We start from the raw sequence: 16,598 nt of genomic DNA, 5'->3' as shown, positions 1-16,598 counted from the left end.
GGGATGCATTTTTTAAACGCTGTATAGTAACATTACAACGTCCCACGTAATCTGAATTGTTCCACTTGCTAGAGTTAAATTCATAATATAGGCAAAACGTTTTCACACTAATTCTACTATACAAATGAATGTAGGGATGAATTGAGTTAGCTCTTTGTAATGCTTTATGAACCAGGCAAGTGTTTGAAATTAACAACGGTCTTTCCTGTCGAAACGGGGCGTTCATCAGTGGGATGTTTGACAAAGTCGACGTATTCCGGAGTCTGTGCCTTAAACAGTGAGCAACCTGTTATCCCTTCACTTAGGAAGTCAAAGAAGCTGTGCGTTTGGAACGAATAAATAAGTAATTTAAGAAAAACCTGTATCTATCATCTAATTAATTATGTTAATTCAAACAGCATTGACTGACCTTTTTTATTGTTTTAGGTTATAAACGTTTTAATAATATTACATGGCACAGTTCCCTTCAGTCATCTCAATTTAATGCAAGACTGTTCCGTAAAATATCCTCATATCTGGAATTCACTGAGGACATATTTTCCCTTTTGATTTATTCAGAACACCTGCACAATGCAAACTCCATGGGCATTTTGATTGACAAAAACAACGAAAGGCAAAATCTGCAGGGGGAGGAGGAAGGTAAACTGTTATGCAAGAGGATTTACATTTCTTCAGTCAGAGATGAAGGAAAAGTCTAAGAATGCTGCGAAGACTAGACGAGAGAAAGAAAATGGAGAATTTTATGAACTGGCGAAATTATTGCCTCTGCCCTCTGCCATCACCTCACAACTGGATAAGGCTTCAATCATTCGGCTTACCACCAGTTACCTGAAGATGAGAGCAGTGTTTCCAGATGGTGAGTCTTAAAACCTCTTAGCCGAGTTATTTGTTTTTTGGTATGAAAAGTTGGACCTACGATTCGGGAAAAGTGTTTAATGCCGCCTGCATATTTGTACTAGTGGCTATGTTTAGCTTACCCTATTTTAAGTTCGTTATCAGTACGAACAGTGATGATGTGGCACAAGTCCTAATGCAGTTCTAGTGTACTTTTCGTTTACCTATATTCGTGGAGAAGGCAACTTTAGGTGTGTGTGTTTTTTAGGCATGTGTAATCATTCATTTAGCCAAGTATAAACTTCTCTGGTTGTTTATATTTGACATGAGTGATGTTTTCGAGCTTGTTTTACACAAGTGCCTTTAGATTATAAATTAAGATAAATTGTCCAATTATGTCCAATAAAACCAACACTTCGACTCGCTGAACCTCATGAAAACAGTATTTTCCTTCCCTGAATTGGCCTGTCATCACTCATAAGTCACATGAACCTTGCGCACGGACTTGCAGGACCCGGTTATGTTAGACCAAGCATTATTGTCCCATTTAAGTAGTTGTAGACCTTCCTTGGAAAAATATAAAATCCTTTGACATCACTCATCCTTTACAATGTAAACCTGCACCAAAGCCTATATTTCATCAAAAACATTAAACGCAAGGGATTGCTTTAAATCATGCCGATATTGTAGGCCTATTCATCAATTGTCATTTGATAGGACACACTTTAAGAAACGTATCAAATAATAACTTAGATTGCATTCCGCTAACTATGCTATTTAACAAATACTTATGTAAATACAAAATAGAATTCAAATTCATTATTCAGGCTCCATTAGAACTCCATTTAAATCACCAAACAAAACCGTCTTGGTTGGAACAGCCACGCCTTTCAATATGTCCTATAAAAATAAATTTAAAATATCCGGAAGTTTAGTTGACAAATGATCATAACTCGAATAAAATCCTTCGGACTCCATGCGGCATAACGCTTTGAAAATATCTTAAATTCAAGAGTGTAGTAGCCTAACATTATGATAGTAGTCTTTTCTACGTTTACACTGCTGTTTTGTTGAACGCATTTGAATAAATCACTTGACCGCGTAGCCCACCTCAGACTTGTACTGAAAGTTTGTCTCTTTTTTTTTTCTGGCCTGTGGCCCCTAGGTCATGAATCCTTAATTTCATATTTGTCTACAATCACAAACTGTAGGCCCGAACAATAATTTCAACTGAAACGTAATGCTATCCCGCTAAATGTGAAACATTGAAGCAAACTAGGAGATTACTTAGTTTAAGTTACTATTATAAATAAATAAATAAATAAATAAATACATTGTAAACTGCGGTGTCATGACGCGAAGGCGAAGTTGATTCAAATTGGAATCCATCAAGTCCTACAGCAATCGGACTATTTTGTGAAATACGCCAAAACTGTAAAGATCCAAACATTAAGTAGTCACCCAGTGTTTATGAGAACTTCAAACAACTCTTGCATGCTTTTGATAAGCGCAAAGATAGAGACTTTTCAGACTGGAAATAGGAAAATATGTGAACAACTCTAAACCGTCCAAGTATTGTAATGTCTTATGTGAGCTAGCATAGCGTACCATATGTTGACTGAACTCATGCACTATATATATATATATATATATATATAAAAGAAATAATCAATTATTCCAATTGACCTTTTGACTTTTTCTCGAAAATTGACAGCATGCCTTGTTGATATTTGGTAAACAGTTACGAAGTTAAAATGCCTTTTAAGTAAAATGTTAAACTTATTGTAAAATGGTAGCCTAATACAAAAACGACAAGATAATATACAAACAAAATAAAAAGCTTTCATTGCTTCTACAATGTGGATTTCCTTAAAAAACAGCTTGACACACTGTGGGTTAGCCTACATCTCTAGACAAAGGCTGCAGATTTTTATCAACTTGATGATTTGCTCCCTTTTACTACATATAATTACATAAGTGTTAAGTATTTTACAGTTTGAAGACCTTTTCTAATTCCATTGATATTTTTGATTCAAAACTATTTTTTCAGATGTTAAGTATAGTTAGTGATCTAATTTGTTGAACTAGATCTTCAACGATCAAAGTGAAATCTCAAGGGACACATCTTGAGTGAATCTCCCCTTAAATATTGGCCTGTAGCCATCTGTGTGTTTAACACTAAAATAGAATTGTATACAACAGTATATTTGTGAGCTGTAATCACATTCATTTATGGGAACTCAAAGAGTAATGGCAGTAGCTGTCAGAAAGAGTGGGGACACAATTTTAGAAAAATGTACAAGGCTGTTAATGTTTTATCAACTTGTATTTTCTTTGATGCTGGGTGAGTGGTTTAGAAACACACTCTTTGTCACGGTCAGTGCCTACATTTTAAGGTAACAAAAGTATTTTCACAGATAAACTAGATTGTCCTGTGTGTGTGTGCTGCTTCACAGGTCTCGGGGAGGCTTGGGGTCAACCATCAAGACTCAGCTCTCTAGATAGCATGGCTAAAGAGCTGGGATCCCATCTGTTACAGGTTAGACAATGGCAAATCAAATCACACCCCAAAATATTGACAACCCTTTTGTCATGTTTTCCCAAATTAGCAATATAATTTGGACCGCTGTGTAATTGTGTGTTGAAACAAAATTGACACCCAAAATTAAACTCCAGCTTTTGTTCAATTTCTGTATAAATTAATTGTGTACTTCACAAACTCAGGCTTAAAGGCAAGTAATGCCTAATACATGCAGTCATTTTACATACTTGTCACAAACTGGAACTTTTCCTCAATAGAACACATTTAAAAATGACAGATTTATCTGTAATCTTACAACTCATGGGTGTCAGATGGCTCAGCGGTTAGGGAATCGGGCTATTTATCAAAATGTTGCTGGTTCGATTCCAGCCCGTGCAAAATGACGTTGTGTTCTTGGGCAAGGCACTTCACCCTACTTGCCTCGGGGGGAATGTCCCTGTACTTACTGACCTACTGTGGATAAGAGTGTCTGCTAAATGTAAATGTAAACTCATGCACATAGTATTGTTGGACAGAACATAATTAATAAAGAATATATATTAATAAGTTAAAACATAATGAAAATCATGTGTAGGCTTTGCCCAAAATTTGTAATGTATTTCTTATTTTATTTGGACCCAAATTTCATTAGTAAAAAGACAGTTTTTTTTCCCCATTACCTAACAACTGTCACATCTCTCTTTGCCAGACTCTAGACGGCTTTGTATTTGTTGTTGCCTCTGATGGGAAAATCATGTATATCTCTGAGACCGCGTCGGTCCACCTTGGCCTGTCCCAGGTAAGAACATTCTTCATCCACAATCATCCATCCTGGTTCTTCGACAGTTGGTGCATAAGATGTCAACTGCATGTCTCCCTGCCTCCCTCCTCCGATGCAACCAAGGTCACTTAAGGGACACTTGCCTTCGAATATGCCTGTTCAAACATTTATTTGGCAATCTGTAAAAAAATAATAAAAAGAGGCTGCCGATTGCTAAGTAAAGGTTGACTAAGTTCAGCTCACACAGATAAGTGAGAGGGCATTGGGTGGTCACCAAGCATTATCTTTCTGTCTATTCAAGGTGTTGTTGAAGGTCTTTGTGTGAAAGCACTTCATTTCATAATTTGGGACTTGCAAAAGGATCAAGATAATCCTGATGTGAATGTAGAGTTGGTGTAGGACAGTGAAATCGGTAGCTTAACTCGTGCTAATATTGAAGCTAAGATTAACTTGACAGGTTGCCCTCACTGGGTAATATGATAAAACTGAGCACTGATAGTTATTACAGAAAGTCTAGCTGAAATTTTGAGTTTCAGTACATTCACTGTATCTGTACAGTGTGTGTGTGTACTGTCCGTGTGTAAGTACATACACTGGTTCCGCCGCCTATGAGGGTATGTGAGTGTGTCCCACATCCTTACAGACTCTTTCCAACACCACAGCTAGACCAGTGAACAGTGTGCAAAATTAGAATCCTTGTAGGCCTCTGCATATTGGGTCCAGACAGCCTAGGAAGCGTCTCTGCATGGCCGCCACTGATCTGAGTGGCTGGATGAAGTGCGATAGTGGCTCTGGAGGGGTGTTCACTGCCTGCTGAATTCTCTTCATCAGTTGCGTTGTTAGACCTCCCCCTTCTGCAAACTCCCCCTCTCCAAGCATGCCTCTCCCCTCCTCTCCATAGCTAGAGAGAGGTGCTCGGCCTGTCTAGCCCTGTTGCTGCACGTGCACTCACACAGAATCATCTCATTATTCCCATGCAGAGCCTGAGAATGTCAAGCCGCATGGAGCCGGCTGCCTCACTCCAAAATAGGCAGACATTGTAGCTGCAATTTGAGTCAACCCTCTGGGATGCATAGTTGGACAAATCCTGTCCATTGATAAACAAGATAAACTGATCTAGTGAGTTAAATGAGTGGATATTACAAATCCTGTTTATCAGTCAAGATTTCAGCAGTAAAGGATAGTGGGAAGTGCATTTAATGACATTGCTGGTCTGGCAGTCCTAAATCTAAAAGTCTAAAAGTGTGTGAACTTATGTCTGTAGAATCCAAATCCTTTTGTCCTTTCACTAGTCTGTGTGGTATCACGGAAGATAGTGGTATATTTGTGATCTGTAATCACATTCATTCATGGGAATTCAATGAGTGGCTGTAAAATCATGTCAGAAGGAATGGGAACACCATTTTTGAAAAATGTACGAGGCTGTCAATGTTTTGTCAACTTGTATTTTCTTTCATGCTGGGGTGAGTGGTTTAGAAACACACTCTTTGTCACGGTCAGTGCTTACATTTTAAGGTAACAAAAGTATTTTGACAGATAAACCAGATTAAACCTTTTGTCCTTTCACTAGTCCCTACTCTATCTAGTTTTATATTCAGAACATACCAGTTCTTAAAGTCATCAAAGCCACTCATGCAAGGTTAAAGGCTGGTGTAGTAAGAAGCAGTGAAGTGGATGGCCAGTAGAAATGCTGATGCGTTTAAAAGCTCACCTGACAGACACACTGCCGGCTGCTCTCCCCTCAGGAAGTGTATGGTGGTTGTGGTGGGGGTGGCGGTGGTGTGAGCAGGCTGAGTAACAGCAATCAGTCTGTCCATGATCAACTTCACCAGCCACCACTTGGAGTGCCTGGCTCCCTCATGCTCCCCAAACTGCCGATCACTGCTTCCGTTGTGTTAAACATCTGTGTGTGCCAAGGTTTATTCAAATGCTCTCTGTCTGCTTTTGTTGACATCTAAATATGTGTTTGAATGCCGTGTTGTACTGCATGTGTGAACGTTAAAGAGAAAGAAAGAGGGCTAAGGTCGCTGTCATTCTAACATTAACTTTGAGACAGTTGCAACATTGAAGTCAGTGAGCGTCACCCATTACCACACGGCCTGTTCATTCAACACCAACATTTTTTCCCCTCCAAATGAAAACTAAAACTAGATGAAACTAAATAAAAAGTACACATAACCATTCAAGGACTGGCACAAAACGTAACAAAAACAAGACATTCAAAATTCCTACCAACTCAGTTCACTTGCTACTCTTGAATATCAATGCTCTTTTCCCATTTTCTCTCTCGCAAGCCAACATTCTGCCCCTATACGCTTTCTACAACTACAAAGCCTGGATTACTCCAGCCTAACTCCATACTGTGAAGAAACCAATTTGTCATTGAAGTGGCAAGCAGTGACCCACTCCCTGACTTAAGACGCCCCCAAATTTGGGAGGTAAAATAGATCAAAGACGAGCATGGCTGTAGTCCTGCCTTCACATGGAAATGATCCGCTCTTGCCTAAATTAACCTCATTGCCTCTTCTGACATTGCTTCATCTGAAGGTGCCATGAATGAATGTGCAGATCGATGTCAGGGGCTTGTGATATATCCAGATACAGTACATGCACACACAAATGCACACATCCTACAAAAGACATTTGTCTGCGAGGATGTAATCTACTGAAATGAAAGTGTCAAATTATCAAAAGAAACCCTTTTGTGTGTGTGTGTGTGTGTGTGTGTGTGTGTGTGTGTGTGTGTGTGTGTGCATGTTTGTATGCTCAAATCAGCCCAAATAATTTAATTTGCGTTGCTTATCCTTTTCTATTGGGGTTATTTTGAAACATGAAAGGATGTACCCTTACAGTACTGACATGACGATTTTATTTGTGTGTGTGCATGTTTCTCAGGTGGAGTTGACAGGAAACAGTATATTTGAGTACATTCACCCGTCAGACCATGATGAGATGACTGCAGTCCTCAGCGCCCACCAACCTGTCCCCCATCACTTTCTTCAAGGTATCCTAACACTGCACTCTGTCTTTATATTGCTTTCTTCCTTTTCTCTTTTCTTCTCAAAGCAGCTACACTCCCAGACAGAGCTCTTCAGAACAGCCAGACAGTCAGTCTCTCTGCTCATAACAGTGGACTACAGACAGGTTTTCTTAAGCCCTGCTGGGTAACACCTTCTTATGTGAAATCAGCAGACGAGTGGAGCACTTCCTTCTAGGAGAGTTTAATAAAACCCTGGGATCAACCTGATACACACAGGAACATACTAAGGCACTAACACACATTCAAACACAAACACATTCTCTCTTTCTCCCTCACACACACAGTTTTTTGGGGGGGATGTCTGCGGGACATCCGCATACACATACGTGTATGAAATGTAGCACATGGTCTTTGCATGTGTTTTTGTCTTTATGTATGGTTGTGTCTTTCAGTCATGTGTTTGTCTGTGTTACAGAATACGAAATGGAGCGTTCCTTTTTCCTCAGGATGAAGTGTGTTCTGGCCAAGCGTAATGCAGGACTGACGTGTGGTGGATATAAGGTTTGTAGAATTAAAAAATTCAATACTGTACATACACACGCATAAACACATGCACTGGATATACATTATTATTTTCATCGGTCTCTTCAAGGGTACCTGCTTTCAGTCCCCACAGAATTACATCTACTTGAAGAAGCTTGTTATTATATCCTTCGACACATATTCAGCCTCTCTTGTATTCTTCATAGTATGCTCTCCATGCAACCCTCCACCCCTCCCTCACAACTATTATGACCCAGCAGGCAGGATATTGTTTATGTTATAAGTTGAGGATAAATTCCACATGTAAACTCAGAGAGCTCTTCAAAACATCCAGGGCGCATGGCTCAGGCTGATTAGGTGACAGGAAGTGCAGAAGGTAAACTGTGCCTTCAGTATCAAGGTGTGGGGCTGTATGAAGGAAGTGGGGGGTCTAGTGGGGAAAGAGAGGGAAGAAGACTTAGAGAAGGATCGGATTCCAGGTAGACACCCATTATCTTTTAATGCATTTACAGATTCACTGGTAAAACACTAGCCAGAGGAACTGATCACTTTAGTTTTTAATCAGAGATTTTTTTTCAAGTTCAACTTTATTGTCATGTGTATTATAAATACAACAAAATACTTGCGCGCTGGCTCTCCCTGCCTTAACACAATGGACACATCACTACAACACTGCATACCTAGACTATGTTCAGTACCCAACATACTCATCTGTTTACTTATATACACAATAAACAGTACACAAACAGTAACGTGAAATGCATTTGCATGCATCAGCTGCTCATCACCCTGACTGCCTGTGGAGAGAGACACTGTTCTGGTCGGGCGCTGTGTGATTTTAAGCTTCATTAACATTTTCTTGGATGAGATGAGTGAAAAGATAAACAATCAGAGACGGTTTGGGAGTATTCTCATCCTTCCTCCCCTCCTCTGCAGGTGATCCACTGTAGCGGCTACCTGAAGATCCGACAGTACTTGATGGATGTGGCGATGTACGACTCCTGCTACCAGATCGTGGGGCTGGTGGCGGTGGGCCACTCCCTTCCCCCCAGCGGCATCACAGAGATCAAGCTCCACAGCAACATGTTCATGTTCCGGGCCAGCCTGGACCTCAAACTCATCTTCCTGGATTCCAGGTAGGGGAACAGTTCCGGGACCTGACCTGGGTCCTACACCCACTTTAGATTTATACCTCTTAACACCCATATCATCCCATTACTTTCATTGAATCTAAACTTTCTGTTTGACTTGTTCGACAGTGTTTGACCTGACCGCGTGTTTTGCAGGGTGGCTGAGCTGACAGGGTACGAACCCCAGGACTTGATAGAGAAGACTCTCTACCATCACGTCCACGGCTGTGACGTGTTTCATCTGCGCTACGCTCACCATCTACGTGAGTGTCTTCCTCCATGGAAACGTTCAACAACTGTCCTGTGATCATTCTGGTCACATAATAACAGAAACTCTTTCCAGGGTGCAAATTAAGCCCAATTTAGAGAAAAGAGGTTTTCTCTGTAAATAATTTATTTTGGCATGGTCTTGTGTAGTAGTAGGGTAACTGAGAAACAGTCTCATATATTTGCCGTCTTTCCAGCTATTGGGTGTTTTTCTCTGAATACTCTAGCTCATCTTTTCTGGAAAACAAAAGCAGATTTTCAAGGATCATTTACTTTGCAGTGAGTCCTATTTGATTTGATCACCTTTCTGTGATTTTTTTTTTTTAAGACCCTATGTACCAATACAAATTCAGGTTTGACATTCTGCTGACAAGCTTGGTAACTGATGATGAGAAACATGTGTCAGGATAATCCTTCATTTGATAAAGTCTGGTCTGACATTGGCCAGACCTTTAATAAAATGGCCTAAATGGCTTTATTATTTCACATATTAGATATTACACATTTCCTCCGTACAGTGAATCAATTTGAGGATGTGCCAATCATTCATTCAGAATTCAGTTTCCTTTATGTGTGTGTTATTAAGTATTCATGGAGCAAGATATTCATGAGTAACTTAGTCATGGAATATAATTTCCATTCACAGCGTTGCACAATGTTGACTGTGTATGCACTTCTCTCTCCCTGCCCTTTTTCATGGCATAGAGCAGAACCAAATTTCTCTTTTCTTTTCATCTCTCATCCTTTTCTGCAGTGCTTGTGAAAGGGCAGGTCACCACTAAGTACTACCGTATGCTGTCCAAGCATGGGGGCTGGGTGTGGGTGCAGAGCTACGCCACCATCGTCCACAACAGCCGCTCGTCGCGTCCGCACTGCATCGTGAGCGTTAACTACGTCCTGACGTGAGTCGGCACTTCTCACCTTTCACCGATTTAAAGGTGGTTTGTCTCCAAACGACCTGTGAAAGTGGTGCGTGTATGCTTGAGCATGAACCTGTACATGCGGGGATACTAATCAGCACATCTCTGTGCTGTGTCCACAGGGAGATAGAATACAAGGAGCTGCAGATGTCTCAGGAGCAGAGTAGAGCCACAAAGCCGTCTCTCTCCTACAAGGCTGGCCTGGCCTCCTCTCAGGACTCACGCAAACAGCTCAAGACCAAAGCAGTCAAGATCAAAACCAAAGTCAAGATGGTGCCCTACCCTCAGGTATTAGGCTTTACCCAGTTCTACACAGTACCGTACATACATTCAAGGTTTGAGACTCACCCATTTATCCTAAATCAATTTAAAAACTAAATCTCCAGCCCAACAGCTCATACCACACAGACAAGCTGGACTGCTCCCCTCAAGGTGGAGGGTGGAAAGAAAGCCCTCCCTACTCCCTAACCCCCTGCCAGGAGCAAAGTCCTGCCCCCGAGTCTGGGGAGGTCCCCTGTGGAGCCCCGTATGGCCTGTCCTTACCCTACTCCTACGGACACCTGCACCACGAGCCCCAGAGGAGGATACGAACGACCGCCACCTCGCCTTCACCCTCGCCCTCACCCGGCCAGGCTGCGCATCAGCTGCTCAGCTCGCTGCATGCCCGCGCGGGGGGTGAGGGCCACTGGAGTGGCCAATCCAAGACAAATCACGGCCTCCGCCTGAGTCCATCCTCTGATGTGTCCTGCACAGCCAGCGCAATTTACCCAGGTAAACAGGGACTCTTGGAACCAAACTGAACTGAATTGAATGGTACTTTGTCAATCAATCAGTCCTATTTATTTAGATAGCAGATCTAAAAAATTTCTTTAATTTAAAAAACAATAAAAACTAAACTAAATGTCAACCAATGGGGCTGTACAGTGGAAACAGAGCACGACAGAGCACTGCACTACAACCCGCATACACATTATATAGCAAACGACCTGACAGGACAACAATGGCAATGCCTTCTAAAGACTCAGAAGCCAAGGAAACTGGTCTTAAGCAGGATTTAAATGTATGTAGGGGAAGACCAGATGTATGTAGAGTAAATCGAAATACTTTGGTGCTGATTAGGGGATGAGATGCAGGTGTGACCATTACACAGGAGGGATGGAGTATGTGGGCAGGAGAACCGGAGCCTGGAGTCAACACCTGAGTCAACACAAGAACAAACAGAAAATCCGTCCCGGATCAGGCCGGAGACGTAACACCAGTATGGGGGAAAATCAGATATTTGTTTAGGACAGCAGTACTAAGTATTGTATTGACAGTAATTAGATCAAACTTTTAGTGAAAATAAGAAACTTGCTATAAAGAATATCCTGAAAGCAACGACTTCAGTACAGTTGCAAAACCACCCAAAATACACTTATCCCACTTCACCTCAGGTCAAATATATCATTTTAGAACAAGCTAAATGGATTGAATGTAGAAGACTGATGTCTGTTGTATCACTCATGTTCCTGCTCCCCTGATGTCACTGACTCACTGTCAATGTAGCCTTTTAGCCCCAATTCTGGCATTTAAGCATCAATTCCAGCCATGCCTTTTGGCTTGAACCTCAACTAAGCGTTTAAATAGTTGAGCATGACTTTAAACATTTGAGCATGACTGCTAAAACTTGTGTTCTGGAATATATCTCAACCTTGAGTTCTTGCATGAGCTTGTTTTAAAATGTTAGCTTCAATCTCAAACTTTACATTCTGAATTTGAAACAAAACAAAAACCTTCTAGTGAAGGTTTTTAGCATGGCTCTCAATGTAATGTGTCCTTACTCCACAGTGGGCGCCCCATCAGCAACGTCAATGGTGATGTCTAGCAGGAGGTACCCTGGCGAGACACACCAGGACAGCTTCTCCAGCTGCCCCACATCACGTCCTAGCAGCAGGTTTAAAGAAGAGCCTTACGAACACCACACACTCTGCCAGAGCAAGGCTTCCACCGAGGCCCATCCCCTGGTGCAGCCCCAGCCACAGGTCATAAAAGAGGACACCAAGCTACCGTTCAGCCGAGACCCTCTCCACAAAGCCTCCAGAGGTGGTGGTTGTTCAATGGGGGAGAAGCCGCTGTCTTGCCCCCTGCTGAGTGGCTCTGTGGTGGGGAAGGGAAGCTGCGAGCATCCCCGGTCTCTCCACGGCTTGGGACAGCCCTTTCCTATGCAGGTGGTGCTGGAGCAGAGGAGGAGACTGTGTATGATGGAGGCACCTTATGCCAACACTGCCGGTGGACTCCCAGATAATTTGGACTGCAACGGGGAGAGGGGGACCCCCAAGCTCCAGGAGCCTGAGGTGGGGGAGGAGGACAGACGGATGTGGATGGGGGTTGGGATGGGGGTGGGTGTGGGCGTTGGAGTTGGCCTTCCAGCCCAGGCGCCTTACGTGTCGTTGAACCTTCACCATGTCCTGGCCAAACACAGCCCCTTTCAGGCCCCGCCTTACACCGCTGCACTTAGTCACTTGACAGACAGCTACGGTTACCGCGCTGAAGAGATGGTCTCGTACGGCTACAAGGGCCAAAGCCCCGCCTCTAGCTCATCTCCTGAGACACACAGGGAGATCCCGCATTACATTGGCACATCCGTCATCATTACCAATGAGAGGTGACACGGCCCCTGGGTCAAAGGTCATGGACTGCCAAACATTCATGCTCAGACCTACATCTGTGGGTCACTGTGACTGTCAGGTATAGGAAAGGTCACAATGACAGAACTTTACTAGAAGTATCAGTGGCTACAATATCAGTGACTTTCTCGATGTGCTAATCTTGACATCTCCTGAATTTTCAAATGGATCCATATCGAGAGGTGTTTTGTACACTGAATAACCAATGCCAGACTCCTATCAAGGATTAGCAAGTAATTTCAGGTTTCTTGAATAATATGATATATTTTTGCATACAGTTTAACTATTAGTGTATGTAATGCATTGTGACACTCTAGTTTAAAGCCATTTCTTTTGATAAAATGTCACGCACCTTTCCTCCATACAGGGTCAATTCTGACATGTAATACTGTACACACTTTAAATGATAAATTACATTTTGAAAGGAATTATGCAATGATGTTGATTATAGATTTGTGTTACGGGACATCCTACACAGATTTCATGTTAGCATTCAACACTGTTTATAATGAACTTGGATTTTTGTTGAAAATGAAGCTGTATTTCCATTGACACGAATGCTTAAGACAATGCAAGAGATTTAGTCAAATGTTAGATTGAAGGTAGCATGTTGTGATTCTACACGTATTCTCAAGCCTGTTCAAAGTGCAATCCCCAATGCCAATTGCAATTGATAAATTAGTCCCAAGGCGCTTTATGCTTCTCTTCAAATGAAATTAAAATATATTACATTTAGAAACGTCATTAACAAGCGACAAGTGCTTTTCTTATTTGGATTAATTGAACTGGAAATTACTGATGCACAATAGCTAAGATGGAGTTTGTACCTCCCTGTCTCAAAGGAATCATGATTTTATTCAATATTTCTTTACAATGGATAAGTTAAAAAAGTTTATTTATTCTCATGCAAACACAGCAGCTTGCTTATTTATGTAAAAAAAAAAACAGGGTCTATCTTGTGTAAAAGTGAAAATATCAACTGCAATGAAAAAATGTAATAAAGACATGGTAGTTCGCTTTCAATCTAAATAAACTATTAAAATTATGTTTCCTGCAAGACTGTCTATATTTTTTTTTTGTGTCTAGCAGATAGGTCTAGACAAATCAAAAATTAAATTAAGTGTCTAGATAACCAACATGTGTACAGAGCCTTCTTCTCTGGTATAGTAATTTTCAGCATTATTCAACAGTAGTTTTCAACAAAAGTAGAGTAAGTAGAGAACTACACTCTACTTACTGATATGTGTCAGTGGTAGAATATTTGCAATTATTATATATTTTTTGCCACAGGCCAGCATGTGGACAAACTGTAGCATAATATAATGAATTATGCAATGTCGCTGTGTTGACAAATTGCAAGCTTTAAGAGTCTGTTTGACATGAGCTACTTGTTCTGAATCCCATCATCTGGTCACAAGGGTCTTCTAAATGTCTACAGAAGTGGGATTTTGTGTGTGTCTGTTTGTGTGTGTCAATTTCATGCAATTACTTTATCTCTGTGCTCCCTGAGAAACTTTCTAACTATGTGTGCTGTTAGTGACAAGGACATCAGTAGACAGAGACATTAGTAGACAGAGAGACCAGTAGACAGAAACACCAGTAGACAGATACACCAGTAGACAGAGAGACCAGTAGACAGAAACACCAGTGGACAGACAGACCAGTAGACAGAGACACCAGTAAACAGACACACTAGTAGACAGAGACACCAGTATACAGAGACCAGTAGACAGAGGGACCAGTAGACAGAGACACCAGTACACAGAGGGACCAGTAGACAGAGGGACCAGTAGACAGAGGGACCAGTTGAGGGACCAGTAGCTCAATCTTGGAGACCCCCTGATGACAGGCCATGATCACAGCAGACTTCTCAACATTTAAATTCATCCAGATGATCAGTAGCTCAGTGATAAACTGCAGACCAAAGAGATGAGAAAGCAGACCATTTGAAAAGGTCTCATTTGATTCATGGACATTTTTACCATAGAACACAAAAGCACTTTTTTACATGACACTGGCAACTGGTCATTTGCATGCTAAATGTAGCCTGAACATATTCAAAGTGGTAAAGTGATTTGTATCTTGAAAATGTTTACACAGTATGCAAATACAGAAAGCCATGTTCAATATGTATGCTTTTCATGGGCTCTGTCTCCACTCCTCTCACCACAAGAGGGAACACAAATAGCCAACTGCTCCTGGTGTAACTCATTTGACTTCCTCTTCCACATATTCAGTGAAAGTGCAGCCTAACCATAGATAACACGACAGCTTTATCGTTTTAATCTGACAAATGTTAGGCTTTTTCATGCCTCACATCTTTTTAAGGTAACCACATATAGGACTTTCATAAAGATTAAACATTGGTGGTGGGGATTCATATAAATCTATAATATATATATTATAACATATGCCCTTTAGGACCCAGATTCTTAAAGATAAGAGATCATATTTGAAGGTGAGCCAAGGGGCTCTTGTGGGTCCCAGGGGAAGCTGGATTGAGTTGTGGTATTATGCAGCCAATATTAAAGAGAGGATAGATCTCTTATGACCTCCCTAGACCTGCCACTGAAATGATTTAATAGGATATTGAGAAGAAAACGTCTTATGGATCCAGGGGTAAGCTATTTGCTTAATGAACTTGGAAACTGCTGTAGGTTTGAGGATCCCTGGTTATTACAGTCACACACATGCACAGTAATTGAGTTATATGACAGCAGAGGAAATAGAAGGGACGTAATGCTCTTTGGATCCAGGACCATATCCCAAAAATATTTGTTTTCCTGCTCCCAACCCTTTCACAGTACTCATTCAAACAGGAGCATTATAACAAAGCTACATGTAACCACTGAACCACTCTGTAAGAGTACAGCTTACTTGTGATTCCATATTGGAAGTCTCTAAAAAGAGGGAGCAAGCTTGTAATGAGGTGAGGGCTGTGTCCAGATTGGGAGGCTTGCGTGCATACTTCCATATTTTCACTTCATCTAGCCAGGATGAGGCAAAGGGCTGAGGTGCTGAAGACAAATGAAGTGTCATTTAGGAGCTTGGGGAGAAGCCGAGCGCAACCTTTTCCAAATCCCAGCGCTAACACCCCCACAGCCCCCCAGCCCCTGGCCACCTGCACCAGGAGCTCTCCCACACCTCATCACTCCCACAGAGAGGAGAGAATCCGCCTCCTCAACCAATAACTCACTGTCAGTCCACTGTGCTAGTCAACAGTGTATTTTGCTGCAGTGTGGCTGCTCATAGCTTTGGATACCGGAGGGAGAGCAGAGAAGAGAAAAAGAGCATTTGGGTTCTTCTACGTAAATGGAATATTCTGTGCTGGTAAACAAGAAGCAAATACTGGGACAGTTTGTCAGGCCTGTTTGTTTGTAGTTTAAGTTGGCCTGTTTGGGTGCAGTACAAAATGTACAACAGTTAAACCACCTGACAGTTAAACCCAACTGTGGGGTTATTCATGATGATCACACATTTCACACTTTTAAATACTTTTGTATGTTTTATTAGATCTTATCGGAATGACAAGTTAATAATATTTAAAAGATCACCAAACAGCTTTAATATTATAAACTGTAATACTCATTTATCACATTTAAGGATATAGTTGTGTAATATCAATTGTCTTATCAAATATACAAATCACTTTTCTTTTTTCTTTTACAAATATTGACCCTCTGTTAACATTGAGAATATAGTATTTAAACTACAAATAAGCCAAAAGACTCAGTACACCAAATCCACAGACTTGTTTAAAGAAAAATATATATTGTTTCCATTTTACCCAGACCAAAAAGAGAAGTTAAGGCTTAACGAAATAATCTCACTGCATGGAATTCTACGGTAACCTTGGATAATTTGCGGTACGAAAGTGCAAAAGTCTTGGTTTGTACCAGTCGTCAGTCATTACAGAGATATACAGCCTCCAACCAGTCTCTCCAGGGTAATGTGCT

At 41.3% G+C, this 16,598-nt stretch overlaps 1 protein-coding gene across 1 annotated transcript; it reads left to right on the top strand.

Moving 5' to 3' along the window:
• The first annotated feature begins 681 nt into the window (after window positions 1–681).
• On the top strand, window positions 682–12,624 carry sim2 (SIM bHLH transcription factor 2). Its single transcript, XM_067257815.1, has 11 exons — window positions 682–856; window positions 3,291–3,373; window positions 4,065–4,154; window positions 7,032–7,140; window positions 7,592–7,677; window positions 8,596–8,795; window positions 8,946–9,052; window positions 9,811–9,958; window positions 10,099–10,264; window positions 10,363–10,747; window positions 11,804–12,624. Exons 1-11 carry the CDS (start codon window positions 682–684, stop codon window positions 12,622–12,624), a joined length of 2,370 nt encoding a protein of 789 aa, XP_067113916.1.
• Window positions 12,625–16,598: the final 3,974 nt, after the last annotated feature.

This window comes from Osmerus mordax, chromosome 19, assembly GCF_038355195.1.
Source record: "Osmerus mordax isolate fOsmMor3 chromosome 19, fOsmMor3.pri, whole genome shotgun sequence".
Classification (NCBI taxonomy): Eukaryota; Metazoa; Chordata; class Actinopteri; order Osmeriformes; family Osmeridae; genus Osmerus; species Osmerus mordax.
The sequence above is the reverse complement of the archived record's forward strand: the minus strand, read 5'-3'. Positions and strand labels throughout refer to the sequence as shown.